The sequence below is a fragment of the Opisthorchis viverrini genome (genome assembly GCF_000715545.1).
Source record: "Opisthorchis viverrini unplaced genomic scaffold opera_v5_297, whole genome shotgun sequence".
In the NCBI taxonomy this organism is placed as follows: Eukaryota; Metazoa; Platyhelminthes; class Trematoda; order Opisthorchiida; family Opisthorchiidae; genus Opisthorchis; species Opisthorchis viverrini.
Window position 1 is genome coordinate 406,611 of NW_008751954.1, and position 25,006 is coordinate 431,616.

A 25,006-nucleotide genomic window follows, 5' to 3' on the forward strand; every position below is an offset into this window, starting at 1 on the left:
GTTTGGAAGGTTCTATCATACAACAACATTGGTCCTCCAGATAGACTGTTCTTGGTTCAAGTATTACACACAGTCGACGAAAACCAAGGGACTGTGCGTACTTGATGAGCCCCAAGAAATGTAGAACTGTTCACCAGATGAATTCTCGTCCACCATATGCGTAGTGCACTGTCAAGAAAAATGTCTTCTAAGCTCTTCTCTTTGAGAATGAAATCATGCAGAAATAAAATTAAAGATTATCAAGATGACGACTGGAAGGGCAGTGTGCAAATTCCTAAGCTGCAAAAAATAAGATAAGCAACAGTTGAATAAAGGAAATATTTTCGTTGGCGCGGTGAAGTTCCATCGAAGGGAAAGGAACGGGCTCAACAAACAAGCATGATATCGGACAATCGCAGAAATTATTGAAATACATACACAATATACATGGTTCGGTACTGGCAGAGTATACAACAGCGTAAATGCAGGATCATGAAAAATCAAGGTCATAAATGCATCGGAACAGCTTCAAGGATTAAAAAGTCAATAAAGATGATAAATGATAAACTCAAAGTGTTCACTGAATTCCCTAGGGATTCGCCAATTCGAGTGAGGGAGGAGAGGCGCTTTAGTGATGGAGACGATTTCGTGAAGGGAATCCGGTATCTTCGAACATCTCATGCTCCCAGAGGAAGTCAGTTAGTCGGCCTCCGCCGGCACTCCCAATACCACAACCATCGGAGTCTGCATCGGCGAAACTTTGGCTCAAGCCGGCGAACCCGGAATCGAACAGGTCGTCTGATGGCGGATTAGGTCCGGTGAGAGTCTCGTCGTCTGTTGGTGAGGTGAACAGGTTGGAACATGGTATTGCAGTTTGCGCAGGCACTGTGGGATGCATTCGATGAATACTGGTTGTGGAAAGGAGTTTATCGGAACATGACCACCGCTTGGACCGTACGGGGATCTTGGCTGAACCGTCGTCCCTACCCGACTCAACTTCAGTAGGTTGAATTGGAAGGTTAACTGCCGCACGGGGATGCCGTCTCGGTCGGACTGGGAATAAACTGACTTCGGTGAATCCGTCCTCTTCAGCCCGTCGACCATTTCGCCCATTCGTGTTGCTCACTACAGCTGGTACAGGACGAGTCGGGTTAATTTTCTTGCGTTGTGGTGACACGGTACCTGCGGGTTCAACACAAGCGATGACCACGATATGAGTTACTCATAAGACATAATGGTTTGTCAAAACGAGTGCTCAGGGTCACCTACGGGTACTTTGCATCTCTCCTCAGAGGAACTGAATAGTAAGTAGATAATTACACAGAAATCATGAGAAACAAATGTAACACAATGCGGAACGAGTTGCTGAGATAAGAAAATGTTAAGCATGGCAACAAAGGGTCTTAGTGAATTTAAGACATAAATAATGTGAGGAAAATTAGACTAATCAAATATTGTTCGGAGTGAACACAGGAAACTCCCTTACCAAAGGGTCGCAGGCCCCGATATAAACGCTCCAATAAGCCTAGTCTTACTGCAAGTATCCGAAAAATAAGACATCACTGTTTCACCAAAAATGTACGCGAAGCAGTTACTACGATCAAGTTTTTTTGGGAGGTGATGAACTCATGACAGGCTACATTGGTTAGACCACATAGTTCACATACCAGGGCAGATTTCGTAGTATCGGAGTATGAGTTGGATGGAAACGACCCGAAGTCAGTCAGACAAGGACCTGGTCATTGTTCGTGAAAACCTGAGCCACGCTGTGTTGATGACTATCGGTTCCTCAGTTGAGGACTACAGGACGATACATTAATGGACAGAGTCACTGACAATTATGGCCCGGTCACATTCACTGGAGTTTCTGTGGCACACCAATCGCCTCAGTGTGTCAACATTACCAACAGCGATACACCAAGTGATGCCTATGATATCACCATACGGAAGTAAATGGTGGAAATAAAGAGGAATTGGCATCAACATCGCGGGGACCCCCGAAAAATCGTTCAGATGTAGAACTTTTTGGTCCGAAAAATCGTTCAGATGTAGAACTTTTTTGGTGCGTAGCTACCATGACATCAGAAGGAAGCATGAGGGCTGGGATACTGCCAGGTTGCCCAAGCCTGGACAGGGGAAGTTGAGAGGCAGAGGTCGGGTTCGAACCACGGACCTTCCAGTCAGTAAATTCGTGCACTAACCACTTGAACCATCTCGCCCCCTGATGATGCATCTATAGCCATTTCTATCTCCCAATAACCGGATTATTTTCGAGTGGCGTTTTTCGTGCATGCGGATTTTGCTGGTATGTGGCTTTGACATTGGAAAGTCATGATATATAGATTGCAGGTAAATGCCAAATATTTTGCGAAACTATCAATGAATGGTTATGGTGCTATTTTCACATAAAGCCTACTGCTGTGGAATGTAGCCTACTGCCTATCACATTTAGGATAAGCTTTCGCTCCCAACAACTTGAGTTAGATGAATTCAGTCAGCGCTTCAACCGCCACACTCTTCCACGTGTCCCAACTAACGATGATCCACAACCCTCGCGTTTTTGAACTCAAGGGTATAGTCCATACGGTGGATCGATCAGTGCTGTTGAATACTCGCTTGACAGGAAGTGAACATAATCCGGTTCCTATATTCACATACTCCTGGGTATGTCAGTGTATGGTGAACTCTCTAGAAGCTTCTTTACGAAACTGGTGTCAGACCAGAGTGTCTACTCTCTCCAGCTTTGCACAACCTCGTCAATGAGGCAAACACCGGGCGGTCTTCAAAACCCCGATGTTCCAATTGTTGCTGCTGACAACCTTGTTGAGCTTCAGTACGCAAACGACATCGTGCTCATCCCCGAGGACGAAGGTGAAACACAAGCCTTGTTGAATAAACTGAATACCGTCATACTATCTCTAGGCATGCGCCTTGCGCCTCCTTACAATTCAAGGAGAATCATTCGAGATTGACAAGTAAAACACCATAAAAATGAAGTAAAATCCAGGCCGAAGTCGGCTTACATTAACAGGGCTACAGCATTCATTTATGGGTAGTCCAGCCAATATGATCCAATGGTATACACAACGGTACTAACCTAGCAACACATTCTGCATAAACGATAGCCTTAGCTGCAAATGCCTGTCAGATCTGGGTCTTTCGAAAAACTGCGACTACGCACATCTGGACAACAGAGCGCTGGTCGCTTCATATTACATGCACACGAGTGTGGACCGGGCCTCGCGATCAATGAAAGAAGTTGATTTGATATAATGTGGTGTACAACGATGATCGGCATCTTCAGGCTAGCACATAGTCCATAAATGCAGCTCCTATGCCGAATACTCTTGCTGGACATTTTGACAAGTTAGGGTGCATAATAGTGACATATTTATAGAACCTACCCGGTTCGTGATCCCAATCCAGCTCCATCGGGGATTCGGTATCCGAACGCCATACATTCGGTTGTACTGCAGAATAAAACAATGGAATATCAGGGGTGAGACTTTTACTGGCACAAAATGGCGAATGCCAATTTTTCCGGCTATAAAACATATCACAAGACATTCTCCTCCAACAAATTATTTATCGAAGTGAAGTGGATCATCTTCCCGAGAAATACACTCAGTTGCAAATCAATTCGGTTTTCACGAGAGACTCAACTGAATCTCTCGTTTATGATATTCTACAACTGAATGTGCGGCACACAGGCCACCTCATGTGGAATATCATAAACGAGAGATTCAGTCGAGTCTCTCGTGAAAACCAAATTGATTTGCAAATCAATGTATTCCTCGAAAACAGTCCAATTTGGGTTTAAGTAGAACATAAAGTTGACGGGAACTCGGGGACTGCGCCTACCTGATGAGCCCCAAGAAGAGCGAAACCGGTCGTGGGCTGTCGAGGAGTTTTCAGCAACATTGTGAGTAGCTTCCTTTATGAATCTTCTCTTTTCTGCCTCTTCTATTCCTATTACCTAAAACTCTTTGCATATGCGTTGAGTTCTGAAGAAATTAGGAGACCACGAGCAAGAACCATAACGATGAACGGTTAGGTGTATTTTGCCCATTAGCCTGATGTGCGGACTATGTCCTAAAACTCTTTGCATATGCGTTGAGTTCTGAAGAAATTAGGAGACCACGAGCAAGAACCATAACGATGAACGGTTAGGTGTATTTTGCCCATTAGCCTGATGTGATGAGCGGACTATGTTTTTTTTAATCGAAAATACAGTAAAGCAAGTCCATCGAAACCCATGAGAGGACCAATCGAAATTGTTCATTCAAGGAGGGATATTGCTGTAGATGGGCTTGTCAAAGAGGGGGCGGTATAAGCAACTGTTCACCTGTGGTATAGTATTGATTTGGTTGAAATGCTTGTCCACTTTTTAATCTCCAGACGGAAAAAATATAGCTGATGAAGCGGCCGCGGATTTTTTCTGATTGTTGTGTGTGGTGTCTCGTTCTTCAGGGAATAGAAGGGGAATTCGAGCACAACGACCATTGAAAGGATTGTCTGTAGACAGGTTTTACTGTAATTTGAATCACACTTTAACCCTGCCAACCATAAAAGTCAGTTGAGACCAATCCAAACATTGTCTAGGCGAGCTTAAAGGTTTCTTTTTTATATCGATAGATGTATACGAAAGACCGAACTCCGGTGGCCTTCTCCGACACTGCTCGGTAGCTGTCTATCATCCCTACCCAAAGCCATTTAGTAACAGCGAGTCACACTTTCTAAAGGCGGAGACGTGTTGAACTTTAACAGGTTATCCACTTGATCACAGAAGACTAGCTCAGGCGAGTCTTCTCTCAAAACCATATTGGTACGAAGGTGGGTGTGCAAGTCAACGAGCAAGAGTGTTTTTTTTCTGCTCAGCTAGTACCCGTGTTGGGATGGAGGAGGGATATTAGATGATAATGAATGTTTTACTGCACACAAAAGTCACAGTTCACATTGCTTTTGCTCAGTTGCACCGTTGTTTGCTCACGTACGTCATCCCTACGGTAGGTTTGTTTTTGTTATATTATTGCTTCACGTCAAACGGGTAAGAACTTTGTAAGTTTTCCTAACACACCGGTGAGGCTTGAAATTGTTTATTACGCACATCAATATCATTCTGAACGGATAAAATCCGAATATCACCATAAGACTTGGAAGAATGGGTCTATCAGTCTCCAGGGAAAGCCCTCTGGTCTTTGTGTGAACTGTGCCATGTAAACTTAAGTTCTTTATTCTCTCGATAAGTTGAAAATCTTGACTAGATGAGAAAAAAGTTTAATTATTTAGCCCTATCATGTGATCCGACGTGTTGCAAATATTTCGATACTATCTCCTCTTTTGGAAAAAAATTCAACTTGTTCAACAATTCCAAACGTTTGGAAAAAAAATCAAACTGGTCAACAAATTCCAAACGCAAAATTTTCATAGTTGAAATTTTTTTCTACTGAAAAACCGACGGAGCATCTTCGAAAAGCGGAGACTTCGTGATATGACGATTTTCCGTGAAAAGGTCCGCTTTCGAAACACAACTCAAAATAGAAATGAGTGCTAATAAGGATGAAATGTACTGCTCAGGCTCAGATTGTCCGTCTGTTTCACTTGTTCAGGTATTATGGGGTTATCTACTCTTTGACACGGGGTATTCACGGCGCAGTTGTGTGGTTTAGTACCAACAAAAACGGAAACACCAGGCTTGTTCACCCTCAAGGTCAGACATGTACCATCTGCTCGGCGAGAAGTTTGAAACTCTGGTCGAGTAGCCAGTGCAACTCGGTTTCGCTTGTCATCAGCACAAAACCTACAGCCCTTAAGTGTGTGTATGAACACGGCACTCATCCATAGTCTGATAAGCTCCTTACTGTGAAGGTAAAAACATTGACACATGGATAGAAAAGAAGGCATCGGGGATACCACCATAAAACTATCAACATAACGACCGTTTGTGACAACAAAAATAGCGCGTGGCCTTTGTGAAGCTGCATCAGCCAAGTGGTTGCCAGATGAGAAGTTGAGAAGGGGCCGAGAGAATTGCAGCAAACTCGATACACAAAGGTCACCGGACGTGCTACGAACTTATGGACAAGAAAAGTGGTGGGAGATCGAACCACGGTACGCGGCTCATGGGACCTTAACCGATGAAATCATAGCCACTGAACGCTGGTCCCGGAAAGCCTAACTAGAGTGCCTCAACACCGGTTGTTCGTAGTTGGTCAAACATCGGTTTCATACCACTCGCTGAGGTCACAGAGCACCTACTTTATGAAGCGGCCAAACGAAGCTGTTAGTTGGTCAGAGGCCGGTGGGAACACCGGATCAGTGATTTTGGAATACGTCGAATGGCTTTCGGAAGAAATAACTTGTCCACGATGGATGGACCGATCACACTCCATAGGTGGTGCTCGCTTGGTCACGTGCTTCGTATACCAGTAGACTAACTTCTTTTCGCACGGCTACGCGGGAGATGTAAACGAACTAGGGGAGGTCAAACAATAACTTGGCAGCGAAGTATGAAAGTCATTATCAGCAAACTCAGCTGCGCTGGTCATTGTTGTCTCCCTTGATGAGGACCCCGAGACGAGATACATCAACGGTTAGGAACATTGTTAAACAGGGCCTAGTCGGGCCCGCAAAAGCGCTCGTGCATCCAAGCTGTTGCCTTCAAAGCATAGCCTCCCTCCCGATCCCCCCAGTGAAAAGTCCACTTACACCCCCTGTATTTACGCATGAGTCATATCAAGTAGCACATACAATGCGCAGCTATCTACCTCACCTCCACAAATAACCGATAAACAAAATAAGGGCAACTAGAACCAGTGTACGGGAAGTACATGGTTGTTACAACTGATGAGAGTCTGACCGATGGATGTACGAACGAACTCACTAGTCATCATAAGCGCTGTGGTTCGAGCTAAAATGCCATGTGAAGTAAACGGCACCGGTCGCGGAAGGATTACGATGATTCTGTCTCACACTTCAAAAGCCGTTCTACTGTAGGCGGAACTAACAGATAAGCTACTAACACACCCTAGAAATCTCTGTGAGGGGAACACGAAAAACCATACACTGCAATGAAATAGTGAGGCGTTGTAATCCCGCTTACATGGATCTTCCATTTTGAACAACTGTCCTGGTTGTCGCACAGCTGGTCGTATGTTCAAATCTTGTGGTCGCATGGCTGCGGATGAGGGCCGTTTCGCATTGGACTCAAGACTAGGGGCCAGATTGGAGGAACGGTTGGGTTTAACGTCTGGGAGGACAACCACACCTGTGGACCGTCGGCCAGATTTTCTGTTGGGCCAAAGATTTCGGGCCAACCGAGCAAGTTCTAGCCCGTCCACTTCCTCATCACAGTGTGAGACAGTGGTCCCAGTCTTTTGCGAAAGAAGCTGGTTTGAATCTGGCTGATCTGAACCTGACTTGAACATTGTTGTGGTCTGCTAGGAAAAAAAGGATGGAACAAATGTTCAACGCATGAGATCACAGAGGAACACCTACCTTCAATAGCTGCGAACATCTGTTTCCCGTTTTACACACGGATTAAAGAGTATTTCCCAAATCACGCTGTTCAGCTGTGGCACACAGCTGAGATACTGCCGGATTGCCCCAGGCTAGGCAGAAGCAAGCAAAAAGGCAGGGTTATGTTCAAACCACTAAACTCCAAAACAGTAGCGGCCGGTTCGAACACTGAAGTTTCTGGATTTCAGGTGTTGCGTACATACAGTTCGAGCACTTCAGTACGGTTACCTTTTTCCACAGAGGAAAATGTCGTTAGCTCAGGTAGCGCAGATGGTGGTTGGCTTGTTCGCTGAGCTGGGCAATTTGAATGCAAACTTTTCATCACCAATCGAGGTGACATCATCAGTGCATTATTGGGGAGCGTAGTGGTGCGTAGCGGTGGGTTAGAGGTTGTGCGTTCAGTAGTCTCACGCGTGTGTTACTATACATGCTGGTAGCATGGGATGACCTTTGATCGCAATTAGTTGTTCGGTCGGGCGGTTCCATTGGTTCCATTGGCTGCTTCGTTGTCCTGTGTCCCCATTCGCCTCGTCCCCATTCAACGCACAACCACTAAACGACCGCTACGCACCACTACGTTCCCCAATAACGCAATGGTGATGTCACCTCGATTGGTGGTGAAACGTTTGCAGTCAAATTGCCCAGCTCAACGAACAAGCCAACAACCACATACAGTTATCTGTTTCGTTTAAATGAGAATGAGAATAACAGTCGTTTAGCTATAGCACCTTTTCGACGCTCAGCTGCCATGCCAAGGGAAGCAGAAACGAGGGCTAGGATAATGCCAGTTCGCCCAAGCCTAGACAAGAGTAATCGATATGCCAAGGTTGGGTTCGAACCACGAACTTTCTGGTCTGAATACTGATGCCTTAACCACTGAAATGTCTCAATCAATAAGATATGGTGTGGGATGCCCATCTCACAGTTGGAGGTCATGGAGTAGGCGGTTAACACTATTATTTCATCAAATATTGTCTGTACTATTATGAGATGAGGGATTTGAAATCCCGGGTCATATGAGGTTCAATAACACCAACGTAGAGTGAGCGGGCACTGTAGCTTAACGTCCATTTTTAGCCCTAAAGGCCACACACACACAGACAAACGCACATGCGATCACTTTAGGGAAAATCAAGTGCATCAACTGGCACTGAAATAGGTGCTGTCTACGTAGATAACTAGACTTTGATAGTGTTGTGGACCACAGCATCCCTAATGACCTCTTATTACCGTGAACCCCGGTCTGGATAGCCGATTGATAGCCTGTTGCACTTGGCCAAACCAGAAATAGTAAATGAACGTGTGAACCAGCTGATCTATTGATCACTGTCGCGTACAAGCGGGCCAAAAAAAGGATATTAAGAATACAACTCAGCTGTCAGGGGCGGGTGAAGAACAGCCAATGAAAACTGTATCAGCGGAAACGGTTATTCCACTGGCGGTTATGTAGTCCCGTCACGTTCGGAGCTGGTTCTCCTAATAGGTAGCATGCCCAGTTAGGGTAGGACTCAATTAGAATGTATACCGAGATCCGTTTTATCTTCTGTCATTTCAGTAGGATAGGCGCACACAGGCGGTCGGGGGTCATCGAGTGTATACAAGGCACCTATGATCGAGGTAGGCGCATTTGACCTGTTCAGAATAGTTCAACGATTTTATAGACCTTTGTGTGATGTGAAGAACAAATTACAAGCGGCCATCACCTACTCAGACAAAAGACAATGGCTTGTGGCTTATACCACACATAAAAAGTCTACGCTCAACAACAAACTTAAGAGAAAGCGGCGTACTTTTAGCACTATCTGCAATCTAGGTGACACTTCTATTGGGTTAATGAGGAAGTGCGTAAACATCTCGTAATCACGCTCGACGAACCCATCTCGGTACGTCTGAGCCGCAACAGAAACAAGCACTCGTATTCGTACCATGGGGGTTGAGGTAATAGGAATTATGCCTGATCGTAATGCCTGAAAACCGAATACCTCAAGTAATGTGAGAATGATGCGTTAGTTTGCGGCCAAGAGAGCTTTAGCCGAAACCACGTGAAGTCTTGACACGGACTGGGCTTTGTTCGTGTACTTCATGGGAGTGGACAAGTGGACATTACCAAGGTGGAAGACACTAGCTCGTAAAGGAGCCTGAAGAGACTACGAAAGTGAAATCACACCCTTAAAACCATGGCTATAACTATTGGTGAATTTCGCTTGGCCACCTTTCGCACTATCAACATCAGCTTTGAATGGTATTCATCAGAATCACGGTGTGAAACATGGGCATCCAAACAGAGCACATAAACACATTCGCGGATGCACACATTCCATCATTATGACGGGAAAACCCTCCAGTGACAGCATCTCCCAAAGGTTACACTCTCTTCGAACGTAAACCATTGTCGGACCGAATAGCCACGGCACTCTAAAGTAAAGATCAAGGAAGATATGTGCTTGCCCACCGCAATCCACTAACAAACTAAGCAATAAAGTAGCATAGGCAGTCATTCATGGTTGCACCAAACAGCAGTGTGCATAGACGAATAGATTACCAAAAGGTGCACATGTACTAAACCACAAGTTGCACATTCGATCGATCTGCTCCACAAGACAAAAAAAGGTTGCTCCCAAGTTGCGCATGGTGCACAAACACAAAATATCTGTAAGTTGAAATCTAGACAGTGTGTGGGCATACAATGCCCAGTAGGTGCATTGCACCTACATAGCATGGATGAAATGAAAGAGTAGAACTGAATTGGTGAAGCGATTGGTAGATGGATACCTGCCAACCGACAATAAAGTCCATGTCCTGACGATGTACGGAAAAGTTGAGCGGTGCCGAGTAAACCATTAGGCTAAAGTGAACAGAGCTCATGTCCCGCCAGAGGGGTCAGCAGTCAAGACAACAAACAAAAATTCCCGGAGATTAGGACGAGACCTGCGATTCGTTCACCGAATGACGTTCCGGTATGTTACTCCGACGCCTACAATATTTGACCGAGAGTTCTATCAAAATCTTAAACCATAAGAGTTTTCCTGAAGGATCGGGTATCCTAGCTAATTGCCCCTACAAATATATTGTAAGTTAGAACAAACGCACCATCATGAATCTAATAATGAGATTATAAAAATACGAACCTCAAATGCTGGAGCTACGCCGGTTTCTAGGCACCGATTGAGGAATTGCTAATTCCTAACGGATCCCAAAGTCCATACCGACTCAAGGCAACATGGCTTCGAGACAGTGAAATCCGCGTGTTGATTTAAACAACACGTGTGATCACAAGGTCACGAGGTCAAACCAAGGGATGATGTAGGCGCGAAACCGAAACAACAAAAACGGAGAATCACAACCAACCCACAGAGTTAAATCCGATTAGGCATTTGCCGCCACCGGTGTGAACTATTTCATTCCCTTTTTCACACGCGATGGACGACACTCGAGGAAGCGATAGGGATGTCTCTTCTCCTGTTTCAAGAATCATGCACTGCACGTCGAGGTAGCTCATTCCTTATCGACCGACTGCTTCCTCATGGCACTTTCCGGTTTTGTTAACCGCCGCAGTTCACCAAGTGAAATGTACAGTGACCAAGGGAGTAACTTCGTTGGAGTCGCACTAGAACTTCGGCAACTTATGAAATTGCTAAACTACAATCCCATTAATAATGGCCCACGGAATCGAGTAGCACCTTATGGCAGTCGCCGCGGAGTATGGGAGCGTCAGATATGATATACCCCATTGACTAAAGTAGATAGAATCAATATATCACAATATTTTGCTGGACAATCGGGTTTAAACAAAAAGGCAGTATGCCAAGTGATCAAATTTTGACGCTCGTTCCACAGCAGGTTTATTGCTCATTTCGGAGGCTTTCGTAACCAAAGCTGTGACTACCTATGAGCAAGGCACATTCGGGCTTCTGCCATGCGTTTTCTGGCCAGTCCAGTGGTCAAGAACTCAAATTTGCTGTGTGGTCAGAAAACGGACCGCGGTCATCCTGTTGACTAAGTCTCCATCCTGTTTACGCCACACGTTTGATAACTTCCCAGAAATGCGCTCAGCAGTCAATACGGTACTCCCACTTCATTGAGAAGATATTTCAAGAGTGTTAGGCGGGATTCCGCACGGATAAAGCTTTAGCACTCGCGATCAGGCATTGCTACTGCCAAGAAGCCTATCTCGCAAGTGAATGGACCGCTTGCCGGTCCAGCATCGAGGCGAGCCCTGACTGGCCGAAAGTTCCGACCCAACAGCCAGGAATGATCCAGTATCCGCCGAATGCCCGTTGCCAATGTCACATTCGGAAGGCGTCCGAATTTCCATAATTCTGTCGCCGCACATACTTCATATACGAGGCGTTGTACATGTTTTTTACTTGGTTTTGGGCGTCAATACATGTGCGTCTTTGGCGGTTGTTTGACGGGAACGCTAGCTTGGGCGGTTCAGACCGCGAACTAAGCTGAGAAAATACCGTTATTACGGGTAGTTAGCAGAAAGCCTCTTCGATTTAGTAGCACTGTAGATATAGCAGAGTAGTACTTCTCTCCACCTTTACCGTAACGACTGTTCGGTTGAACTCTGAAGCGAAACGACGCAGCCTAACACAAATGAAGCTTGCAATGGTTGATGAAACCGACCGGTGTCAACGTTTAACCCTAATTGTTAGAAAATGTGGATTTAAGAACTAATCTCAGTCCCACTTAACGGTGCATTTGAATTCGGACTGATTCTTTATCATAGTCCACGTGGTGGATTTAACTAACTGGAAGCAGTCGAGTGCAAATTGCAAATTTCCCATGGTCTTCATAGAGGATGTGATAATGATTAAACCAATGAGATCCGGATGTGAGGATGGCAACTGAAGGCAAAAGGTGTTTAGTCCCAAAAAGCTTTTTAGGATTAACCTGCCTCTATGAAGTTTGGATCGGCAGAAGGTTTCCACTGCATCCAATGTAAGAACACCTTGTTTTCAACATTACACTCCACCCATGACGCTAGTCAGCGAAAGCCCGACCGGCAACGAGCCGAATCGACACCACCACCTATTAATCTTTCGCTAATACTGCCGTGCGGATTTACACGACAGAAACGTTACTTCTCTCTTTGAATCCGTGCAACAAAAAGCTGCATTGACAGCCTCGGCTGGATTCACACGAAATGTGGACTGCAAGCTCAAACGTGAATGTCCGTAAACAGAAAGCTAATCTCATTTCGGACATTCAGGGATTTGTGTTCAAATCTCAACTGACATGCACTATACCCCCACGCTACCTTTGTAATTTTCTAAACGGCAACCGATCAGTGATTTCCGGGAGGAAATCAATTATCTCCAAAACACCGGTTTTATGCTAAAAGGTGTTCGGTTCGACCTGGTATTAGGTGAACAGTGAAAAACGGGAACGCGACACGTGATGTGTGCACCCGGAACAAAGCGGGTAATCATGGTAACAGAGCTAATGCGAACAACTGGTCAATCTATACATGCTTCTGCGGAGGCAGCCACTCGAGTAAAATCACCAGGTCAGTGATGTGGTGGTCAATAACGACGACATAAAACGAAACACCCGGTTCAGCTCAGTTTAGTGTAAAAGCCATAAACCAAGGGTATGTTGGATCCAGCTGGTACAGTTTCGATCGCAGGAAAATGGAAGCGTGAGACATAGACAAGAACTGGAGGCGATGGCTTGTACAGTTAGTTCGGGAACTGGAGAGCTACGCATTGGAAGCGATAGCTTTGGTCTAGCAGCACCACTGACTGCGTGATTCAACCATATCTACCGAGACCGGAAACCAATGACAAATTGAGTCAAGGGGTCTACACCAAGCGAACGGCAGGTGTCAAGTGGATTGATTTTACTGATTAGTTTTCACACTTCGTTGCCAAATCACGGACTGCCCACCTCTCGGTCACTTCAACTTGACGTGATGCTGCGCGAAAAGACGTTCAAAGAACATATAGAGGGTAACCTATGAAGCATGAGTAGGTCATCCACCGTGAGGTAGTACCTTTTTTCCCAAAACTATTGGGCTTGGGGATGAACCGATTGAGGTAGTAGACAAAATTGTTTACCTGGGCAGCTGTATCAGTCCCGGTGGTCTGGTGAAAGATGATATTTCCATCCGGATTGGGAAGGCCAGAGCAGCTTTTGCGCAGCTACCTATCCCCCCAAATCATCAGTGAACGAAACTGCGGCAGCTACAACCGAGTACGCGGTTATTACAGCTGACAATGATGAACCAACCACATGGATATTAAAAAAGTTCGATGTTCTCCCAAGGCCAGACCGGACACACCAATGGTCAAACACTGGCATCTTTTGTATGCCCTCTGCACGTAGGGGCCATGTCTGTGATCCATAAAGCGGCATGAGTCACAACGCCGCAGTGTAAACTCTGCCCTTGACAGACAAACTCACATCACTTCGGCACCATAGTTTTCGGAGTTTGGCAAAAGCTGCCCCAGCTTTCCCGATCCTGGAAGTAATCTCATCACCAGCCAGTCCACCGAAATTTATACAACTGCCCAGGTGAACACGCCGATGGGCTCGTCTGCAAGAATTATGTTTGAGTTTGGTCTCACCCAGTCTTGTAATAGCACTTTACAGTCTGTTGGTGTAAAGCACTACCGAACCAAGCGGCAGGACTATTTAGGTTATTTAAAATGTGCAGCATTTTTCAGGAGTCGCAACCGACGGGAGCAACATCGTCCAACTAACGGGGTATTGCCATCCAAAGAGCCCAATCAGAGGAAACGTTCAAAAGCAGCTGTTGGAGGTTGCGAAACAGCACTGAGGGACGCACTGTGGTTTCAGATAGTGAATCTCACTGAAAAAGTGATGGGAATATCTATATGTTGAGTTAGAGGGGCTCAAATAAGCATGTTGTGACATTGCAAAAGCCCATTGAAATTCACATTCGAAGTAGCATATTATTACATAGCAACCACCTGATAAATCGCAAGCGGAGCTATCGGCGGTCTGTATGTTTTTCCACACGTAAGGTTGTATTCGTAAGTTGCACTGTTCCCCAATAAACTATAAGCTCTATTCCTTCACTCGACTAAAAGATTAAAATCTACTGCTACATTTTGGCTTTATTTCCGAACAAATCATGATAGTCAGTGATTCAGGCATGGCGATTCGCAGACTGGGGCTTCCGTGGTACTAGTTGTGAGTACGTTTTACCTCATTGGCTGAAGCATGTGATGCTCACGCTCACTAATTCCTGACCATATCCGTCGTATGTGGGCAAAAAAGAACCCCCACTGCTGCTTTCCGACCCTAGCATAGTCCTGCACTTATATTCAGCCCGGCCCAACCAGGTGATTATTATGCTAAAGCTGATTATTTTCACTGGACAAGCTGGCTATCCGTCGGGTCTCCCTCCTTTATTGGTTCATATTTCATACCCCACATAATAGCTCCAACAACGACCTCGAGAATGTTCTGATCAATAGCACGTCAACATATCCTGGCCAATTTGTGCCACAACTATTTTAAACCAACCCGACATCTACGTTTTCACCTCCTTGACTGAATAACTCGGTATATTTAGCAGGATAAATGACCGGAGAATAAGTCCAGGCATGACCATGAGTAGCGAGAAAAACAAGGACCTACTCTGCACCTTCTCACTTATTATGGAAAAAAAGATGGAGAATAACGATTCAAAAAAGGAACTATGCGGAAAATTTAAAAAACTCAACAACAGACACTCTTACTCCTTTGGGTACGAGACCGGCCATCGGACAGCATGAAGGACCATCCTTGATGCTACTCAAAAGCTAATTGCTGTGTTCAGCGGCTTAAATATAAATATTTCTAAAGCGCTTTGTCTTTTATCAGTCTGCACTACGGATTTAACATAAAACACATGGAGTAGGCTACTAAATGGTCTTGAAACAGCGTGCCGCACGGATTTCTGCCATCGTAGCAGCACAATATCAACAGACCTGATACTTGACAATGAAATAAATGGATGGATCGCAAAGGCTAACAGAGTATTTGGTCACCACCAGAAAGGTATCCCGAACAATCAGCACTTTCGCATGGACACTAAGGTTGTAGTGTATACCGCTCCTGTACTGTCTTCATTATTGAACTGTAGCAAGACCTAGGCGTTGTGTGAATGGCACGTTCGGGGGCTTGACCCATTTCACGTCTGCGCGAAACTCTTCAAATCAAATAGAACGAGAGAATTTCGAACACCAAAGTATTTCGAAGAGCAAACAGTGTTGGAGTTCAACGCATCCTAATGGGAAACTAGCTATGCTAGTTAGGCCACTTGAAATGAATGGTCGACACTCTCATCCCAAAACGTGTCTACAATCAGCTGAAGAATGGGATTCGAAAACAGGAACGCTCGAAAGTCCGCTGTTGGAACAGTTCAAAAAAAACTGTAACCTCTATTTTCAATCATGGAAAGACCTGGCACTCGACAAAACGACTACCTAAGCATACGTTGGAAGCTTTGAGGTATCATGTGTTACAATGCTCAAAAACAAGTGAGCCATTAAGAAGGGACTGAATCTCCCTAAAGCAGCCTCGACAAGACAGATTCGCGCAAAATATCAACGCATGTGTCTTGGAAAGACTAGCCTTGTGGGTCATCACCGTGCCACCAGGCCACGTAACCTTTTGAAACCCAGGTGAGTTTGTTTTATCCGCCCAAAATATTAAGGGAACACGGCCAGATTATCCAGTACTACCTTGGCGGAAAGCTCCCGGTAACAATTGAATGGCGATACACTGGGGGAGGTGCAGTATTACGCTGAAACTTGAGGAAGTTAACGAGTGACGCCGACACCTCAATGATAAAACCGAAAGTGGCATTGGTGCCCATTGTTATGCCATCAGGTTTGAGTTGGTTGGTGAATTGGGATAGACCTATGCAGGTTCACCCACAGACCTTATTCCCTCTGGTTTTCATCGGCGCCCAAGGCTTGTGTGCAGCACTGCATTCGACTCAGTGTCAACCACCTAACGCTTCCTACGTCATGGTTTGACAACCTTTTACCGGCAAAGCCATACCGGCGAGCCATTGAGTAAAAGACATGCTGAAAATATGAGTTAACAGACAGAGTCAAGTCAACTTCCGAGGCAAATGGTGACGTCGAGCTTTTGTTGGATTGAATGATAGGTGACAGAACATGAGTCTTGCTGACTGTATTGCTATTCTTGACAGGCTGAACAGGCCAGATGTGCGTACGAAAGAAGAGACTGGACGCTATAAAAATGTGGGTTACTTGAACAATCTAAAAAAACCTGAAGAGGGGTTTCCTGCTAATGACTGGAACCTATTCAATCTGCAATTGGCTGGGAATCGGATTCGACGGGTTCAGGTTCATTCAAATTCCATAATTCAGTAGGACTGGGTTGGGTCCTGTAGGGAATCCATCTAAACTTCCGGATTTACAAAAATCTCCATTCTGGCCCTAGAGGCATACACCGGGAAAGAAATGGCAGCACTTGTCCTCCACAGCACGAGGTAAGTTCACTGACTGCTTTCAACGAACAATATGGTGGAACGCAACAGAAGTTATGCCTGCTCAAATACTTCCGATACATGAATAAAAGAACATCGGTATTATCTTTTGTCACCTGAAATGCACACAGATTCCACCAATGCACAATAGGAAATGTCTTGTAGACATGGGCAGCAGGTCCACAATTAATGACATAGCTTGGAGTCTCACCTCTTCAGTAGAAGTTGCTTGAATGGTACTAGTTCATACATTACTGTGGTGGTATTATCCTCACCAGAGGCAACAAAGACTAAAACCACAAAGCTTAGTAGAGAGAAATGCAACTAGCTGACGTACTAGCTGGAATGTTCTGAACAACAGTACCCATTAATGGGACGAATTCGAATGCTCTGCTTAGTGGACAGGCTCCATCACTGCCTTCGGATTATAGATACATAAGCTCAAAAAGTCCTTCGTCCCAAATGCGCCAAAAATCGAGAGTAGTCCTCGTTCCTCACAAGTGAATGCTGGTTGGTCTAGCAGGGGGGTAAAAGTGAAGTCATCCATGCGGTTGTGGAGTAACAGAGATCATTGCCAATAATGGTTTCCGTTCCATTCTACCTTAACGATAAACTATTCTATCTCTGTGGAGAATCTAATCAATCCTGTACATTCAGTAAGAGTCACGCTTAAAAACTTAGTACCTGGCTAGGTAGATGATACTGAAGTAAAACAACCAATTTTCGGAAGCATGGACTCACCACTCAGCCTGAAAAGTAGTAATAACTGAAAATGAAAGGTAAGATACGTAAGGTAACCGAAGTTCTACACCTGAGCAGATTTAAAACTGGATTTCAAACGACTGAGAAAGATCACAAAATAAGCGGTACTAAGGCGTTTCGTGCGGGCAACCGTGTCAAACGGACAGAAAACTTTACTCACAACTGTGTGATTCTTCGAATTCGCCAATCTTGTTACAGCAACCCACGAACCTTCCCGAGTGGGCTCACCAGAATCAGCCGAAGAAAGAGTTGGCGATGGGATAAGGCTGTTAGCCACGGAAGCGTAATTGTAGGGGTCCATTTCGCGATACATAACATGGGAACCATCACTGGCAGCAGCATCACTGATCCAACTGACGGCGTTTACCCCACCAAAATCGCTTGAATTTACCTCCACAGGTGTACTGGAAAGCGCATCGTCCAAGAGCAAGGGCGAACGACTTCGATTGAGTGCCTGTAAAACGGACGTTAGAGAGCCAATTACAGTTAAACGGCGCCTTATCTCTGGGTACCACATAGACTTTTGCCCTCTCTCTAGAATGAGGTACTGTGCTGGCACTGAACGAACATGAAGATGTTAGTAGTATGTATGTGCATATCAGTGGCACTGAGACAGGCGGTATTGTGATTTTTAGAGTTCATTCAGTGCATCAGTATATCAAATTGGGACCAGCTCTCTTTTGAGCTCGAGACAGCCCACTGCCTAAGACACAAATTCACCCACCAGAAGGTCCGAGGTCCAAACATAATCTCGTCACCTCAACTGTTCCTGTCTATGTTTAGGCAACCTGGCAGTCTCGTGACCCTGGTGCTTACTTCCAGTGGCAGGGTAAATAAACTGTGAAATGGTGTAACAGCTGAACGATTTTTTTCATACTTACGACCGACAAAATCATCATCAAAGACATCAACATCAGTGTTGATACTGCCGTTCGACAAAAATAGTATGAGATATGGATCAAATATGAGGTAAAGTCTTCCTATTCTGAAAGGACGACCTAAACGCCACTTTGAAGGAGGCACGGAGAACAACATTCGTCTCGGTAGACGGTGTTTCGGCATGCGCAGCACATGACCGAGCCATCACAGTCGATGGTGCTGGATGTTCTCCCCGATTGAAGTACCTGCAGCACAACCAAATACCCGTTTTATAATCACCTCGTTACTAATCTGTTGACGACATCTAAAACCAGCAAAGCTTCTGAGGCATCGTTGGTTAAAAAACCGGAAGACTGCTTGCACCAACTGTCCACAGAAGGCACGTCTCACAACCATAAAACAATACAGCTCTTACTGTGGCCTTCAGACCCAGTGATATGTTTTTGATGCTACAAGTGACGAAGATCAGCATACGCAATTCGAGTCTTTGATATTCTTGAACTGACTTCATCAGACACTCTTGTCAGAGCTACTACAACTACCAAAGTATGCAAAATTCACCACATTCTTCAATGATTCTCCTTGAATTAAGGGTATGTTCAGAGGCTGCACGTTCTGAAGCGTTACTTTACGCTTTGGAGATGAAATGCACACGCCAAAAGGTGATTGTTGGTGGTCAGCTTATTTAACAGAGTTTGTGCTTCATCGTGGTCTTTAAAGAAGAGAGCGATGTCATCTGTGTACCCTAGATCGACAAGGCTCTCACCAACAACAATTTGAACACCGGGGTTTTGAAGACCCTCGAGCGTTCGCTTCACTATTTCATCAGTGAGGAAATTGAACAGCACTTTTTGTAAGGAAGCTTTTGGAGCTCCCCAGACTCTCGCACGCCCAGAAGTAGTGAATATAGGGACCGGACTATGTTCACAGACTTCTGGAGCATACACGGTTGAGCAAGCATTGTTAACAGCACTGGCCGAGTGACAGAAGTAAATGCTCCCTTGAAGTCAATGAATACCAAGATTGTGGCTCGTCTGTGCAAATGGCTTTGCTCTAACACCAGACGGATTGTGAAAACGTCGTCAACGCAGCCTCTACCCGGTCGAAATCCCACTTGATGCTCGCGAGTCAAGGATTCACATGCCGCCTTAAGACGACGAAGAATCAGTGAGGCCAGAAGTCTTGTTACAATGGTAGTCAAACTGACACTCAAGAAGTTACTCCCGGTGACTGCGAGTACCCTTTACGAAAATCGGCACTAATATCGATTCATCCCAGTTATCTGGAATGGTCTCTCTCTCAGATAGACATAACAATAATCTGCCAGATGTAACATCCTTTCCGAGCTGCCATACCACCCGAAAGAAGCATGAGGCTGGGATACTACCAGGGTGCCCAGGCCTAGACAGGCGAAGTAAAAAGGCAGAGGTCACGCTCGAACCATGGACCTTCCGTTCAGTAAGTTCGCGCTCCCTGCCTCCCAGATAGACACAAATAGGCTACACAGAGATTACCTGAGGAATTCGCCACCATTCTTCAACAGAACAAATGGGAGGCCGTCAAGACGGGGAGCACGACGTTTGTGTAGAGATACACACGCGGACACTTCTGAGGCTGAGGGCGGTTCCATGTTCGTCATCATCATCATTGACAGCATGACATCAGTGTTCAACACCGATGCTTCACTGCCGTACAACCATGACTTATTTGAAAGTCTTATTGTGAAGAAAAGAATAAAGGTGGGTGGGGGAGGGACTTAGTGCTAGCTTAACACAATCATTCCGAGGTGCCTACACCTCCAGACATTCACTCAGGCAATCTGGACAGAAACTGACAACGAGAACGCCACTGACATCGGTTGGCAGCTTGATAATTTCGCTGACAAGAGGCTTCTGAGGACCAGTCGAACGAATCACGTGGAACAGTTTGCGTACGTTTCAAGTATTTTTTGCATCTTCCACTTGCCTGGCCTTTCGGGTAAACTAAGCTTCTCGATCTGCATGGACACTCAGTCTCACCTAGCATCGGATGATGCGTCGGGTGGGGTTGTGGTTACCTCCAGGGGAATCTGTTACCGAAATTCCACTGAAAATATGGTCATATTAGAGATCCAGTGTTTGGATGAGGTTGACTTCGTTGTACCGCAAACAGAAGTTCCGGCTCCAGGACACTAGACCTTACCGTGGTACGGTCCGTGTACCTCCAAGACCCATTGAGTTACAATGGCGAAGGGTGTCCGCACGACACTTGCAATCTCTCACACTAGTTTCGCCAATGGTTAGAGTTCTGACAAACGCAGTTTTCTGGTCCTTTAGGTTGGAGGTTCAAAAGTACAGCGACTTGTTCCGTAGAAGACGAACGAGAGCTCGTAGCACCTCTTCACTAAGGGCGTAGTGCAACTCTGGTCGCAACCCGGTGTCCTACGTTGATTTTTTGACGATGGGATGGAATTTCCATTTTCCGAGGTCAGTTCTCCAGGTATTAGAATGCTCTCGGACTTCCGTGGTTGACACACAGTGGTTAAACTACGTTATGTGGGCCGTTAGAACTACCTATTTCATTAATCCAAGCTCTAAGAAGATTCACCAAATGGGAAAATTTGTCGTCCTGTAAGTGAAGCCGACCTATTCCGAATAGCCTAATCCACTAATATGACCGGGTGAATGGAGAAGGGTAATTCGAGTCAACTATTTGTTGCTTGTTTTGATTTATTCTCGGGCGGAGACAAGCAACAAAACAAATCTTCAAAAAATTGGTCCTCACTACGGTTTCCTCAGGGGAAGGCATCTTTTTCGTGTCTACAAATAAGTAACCAGACTCTGTTTACTCCATGGACGGATGGGAGGGAAGGCTGTTGTCATGTCGGTGTAAAAAATGCAAGACTGAAATTCTTGATGAGTTTCTTTCAGTCAAATTAGGTCACCACAGCTCAGGTGAAGTAGGAAAGTGATAGCCCCAAATGGAAATTCTGAAAACCCTTATTCGGAACTTAGGACCAGAGTGAGAATTCCGTGTGTGGTGTCCCAGTGGTTTCTCTTTCCACCAGGAGGGAAAACCATGGTAAACATGTTCCCTAAATGAGGACTAAACAGTTCCGGATATTGATACCGAAGACTGTCCATCGCCTGACAAACACTCGGCTGCCCATTTGTTGGCTGAAATAATAATTACTACCGTTCAACCGAAACATCCTTTTGGCGGCTGGCTGTCATTCAGTCGAAGTCGGCAGTGGAGCATCGGTTTTGAACACCGACGTCATGTTGTCGATGACGATTCAGTCGAAGTTGCGCGAGGGGTGAATTGCAGCCAGGATGACCATGTAATCGAGATGCCGAGAATGGGTTAGAACCACGGACCTTCCGGTTCGCGCATTAACTACTGAGCGTATCTCTTAGAAGCATTCAGGATGACCGAGCATCCTCTACCAAGTCTATGGACTACTTGTGTGTAGGATCAAGTGACGTGGTGACCAATAAAAGCAACCATGGCAGTGGATAGTTCCACACTGCACGTTCTCCATGTCGCAATTCCGTACCCAAAATTGGCGGTTTCGTCAAGGCGCAGCCGTTTCCACTTCATCGTACTACCTTAAAGGCTCCCTTGTCCTCATTTTTCAGTGAAATTGAACTTCGTCAATGCCCAATTTATGTGGGTTAAGAAATTCGGTTACGCCCTACGATGGTCCAATTATCGGTTTTTTCTCTCTGACTGTTCGCCCAAAAGCTTTCTGCTGAGATTAACCCAACCGGTTGAGGAAAATGTACTTAAGCACATACGTTTCCTTAATGTATTATGTGCTGAATATTTGTAGGTTTGTCCTAGGCGAGTTTTAGTTACTTCGGCCACTAAGTCAACAGAAAAGGCAGGTATTAAAAGGACAGGTATTAACCTACCTGTGTGAGCTCTCATTCTAGCCACCGTATTCGCTCAGGAAGGTCTAGGACTATTATCGATCAAATGGTCTTCCGTTTTGATGTAAGTCTAGGTTCTCCAATCTAATTCTAAGCGCATACATCGGCAAACGATTTTCACTGGAACCATGGTTTCAGGCACAGAGGGACATTCACGAGCGTACTAGCAACGACGGAAACAACCAGAGATATCGCCGAGAATGAATTGGATTCTCCAAGACGCAGGACGGGTTGGATTACTAACCCGAAGTAGTCGACACTGTAGTAGTAGTCGTCTAGATGCATACATTTGTATGTGAAATCCAACCGTGCACTGGATATGGTGCGAATCTGCGGGATAACCGGAGGCCTTTTGATATGCCGAACTAATTACCGTTTCAGTACCAGTTATTCGCGTAACATCAGGATGAAAAACAAGACTTACCCAGGCTATGTATTCAGCGATTCGGTTGTGTCTGGCGGCTCCTCTGCAACAAAGATATTAAATCAGGTGCGATGTAACTCACCTTGGGGATGATAATGCTGTTCTCCGCTAAAAGGAAGCATAAAATTATGAAGCCAGAAAGCCCACCCTGAAATCAAGACCATCAAACTAAACAGATAAGAATGACGACAGTGGACATACTTCAATCGATTGCTTCCATTGCTGATAACGCCGACCAAAGCACCTAGATTATTACAGATAACCTGAGAATTTGGATATTACTGATGAATGCAGCCTTCAACGAATACACTATGGACGATATTGCCCATCACAAGGCCGGCAAGAGCATCCACCTACGGCCCTCGCCCCAACGCGCGCAAGGCCGGGCTTGGGTTGAGAGATTTCCTGTGTTTTGATTGGCTGGTGCGTTTCAGGCGCCAAGCCAAGTGATAGGAAACCACTTTGGAGGTAATTCACATCATGCATGGCCACCGAATAACTACACGTACCACAGGGCACGGTATATGACAAGGTGAGCCGAGTCACCCGCTGAACGGCTAAAGACCTTTGAGATGACTTCACATGGTGCAGTGAGAAGGACGTATTTGAAGACAACAAGAATTAATCATTTTGGTATCCATCCTCGTGATGTTTTCCTGTCCATTCTTATTATACGCGACAAATGCATCTGCTGAATCTCCTCCTAATGAGATATGTACATATTTTTCGTCATTCAGAGGGAAGCACCAGTCCAGCAACCACTATCCAGTAGCGTCTACATCCACGTGGAGGGCACCGGCACTAGAACTCCAGAATTTTCGTCGTCCGCAAAAAGGTGGACATGAACTCGCAAGGTCATCGAAGGTCATGGAAGGTCACCGAAGTATATCAGAAACAGCAGTGGTCCCAAAACAGATCCCTGAGAAATTCTAATTGAGATAGGCGCTGAAAAATTGTACGTCGAGGCTACATCCTCTCAGAACATCCTGTCTGAAAAATCACTTTAATCCAGCGTCAAATTTCCCCTTGCATCCCTTCAGGCTTGGGTTTATGGAGCAACTGGACGTGTGGGACTCAATCGAATACTTTCGAGAAGTCGAAAGAGATGACATGTTATGAGCCCTACGTCCTTAGCTCTGGCAGAGCTGTCCTCTGCTGCACTCTGGATATCAAGTTGTTGTTTGGTGGGGTGATTTAAGATGGTCTGCTTCGGAATTCATTCCATCGCTTTGCGTTGTACGCTGATGGTGCTAATAGGCCTGTATCTGTTGGACGATGGTCGGCCACCAGTTTTGTATGCTGGCGTGATCGTCGCCTACTTACAAGCAGAGGAAAGCTTACCCGCAACGAGCGACTGACAAAACATCAGATAGAAATGCTTACCAGTGCGAACGACGCTCCGTTCAGGATCCTTGGATGGACCTCATCCGGTCCCAACGCGCAGGACAGGTTTGTTTCTGCTGGAGTTGGCGGATGTCCTCGTCAGTGAAGATCACGATGGTTACGTAGATACGTCCTGACAACCATGGGAGTGACGAGATCGCTGGGGAAGAACACATACCGGCATAGCGTGGTCCGTCGACCTCAGATACCCCTATCGTTCCGCTCGTTGATTCTTCGTTCCTGTCCCTCATGGAGAAGGCGGTTTGCCTATTTCTCTGGTGGTGTCAGTAGCTTCATTGGCGCACTTTTTCCGGCGGAGGTCCAGTTTCATGGCTTGTTTTAGGATATTCCTTTGGAATTTTTCTGACTTACAGCGCTTCCGCGTTATACGAAAGGCCAGCCCGTCTTCTGCTACCCGTTGTGATCAGTTGGAAAAATAAGTGGACATTCTTCCTGGATTTTATTCACCCGACTGTGCGCTCTTTTTTGGATAAACACAGCATCAGTCTCATGAACGTTTTAAACAATGTTCCTCGATAGTTCTTCTTGTGAGGCTGGTCCCAGTTTAAAATGAGAAAAAAGATGTGCTCTCCTAAATGGACTGCATGGCACATCTCAAACGTTTGACGTTTGGATTTCTGGCCCAGCAGTAGATGAAACCAAAGCTTAGCACAC

The 25,006-nt window shown here is 45.5% G+C and overlaps 1 protein-coding gene across 1 annotated transcript; it reads right to left on the reverse strand.

The window, feature by feature from the left end:
- T265_09684 (hypothetical protein) lies at positions 1-24,582 on the reverse strand (the record flags this gene model as incomplete). Its single annotated transcript, XM_009175839.1, has 6 exons — positions 1-1,161; positions 3,384-3,449; positions 7,082-7,415; positions 17,895-18,188; positions 23,031-23,056; positions 24,510-24,582. 6 exons carry the CDS (start codon positions 24,580-24,582, stop codon positions 608-610), a joined length of 1,347 nt encoding a protein of 448 aa, XP_009174103.1.
- Between the last annotated feature and the right edge of the window lie 424 nt (positions 24,583-25,006).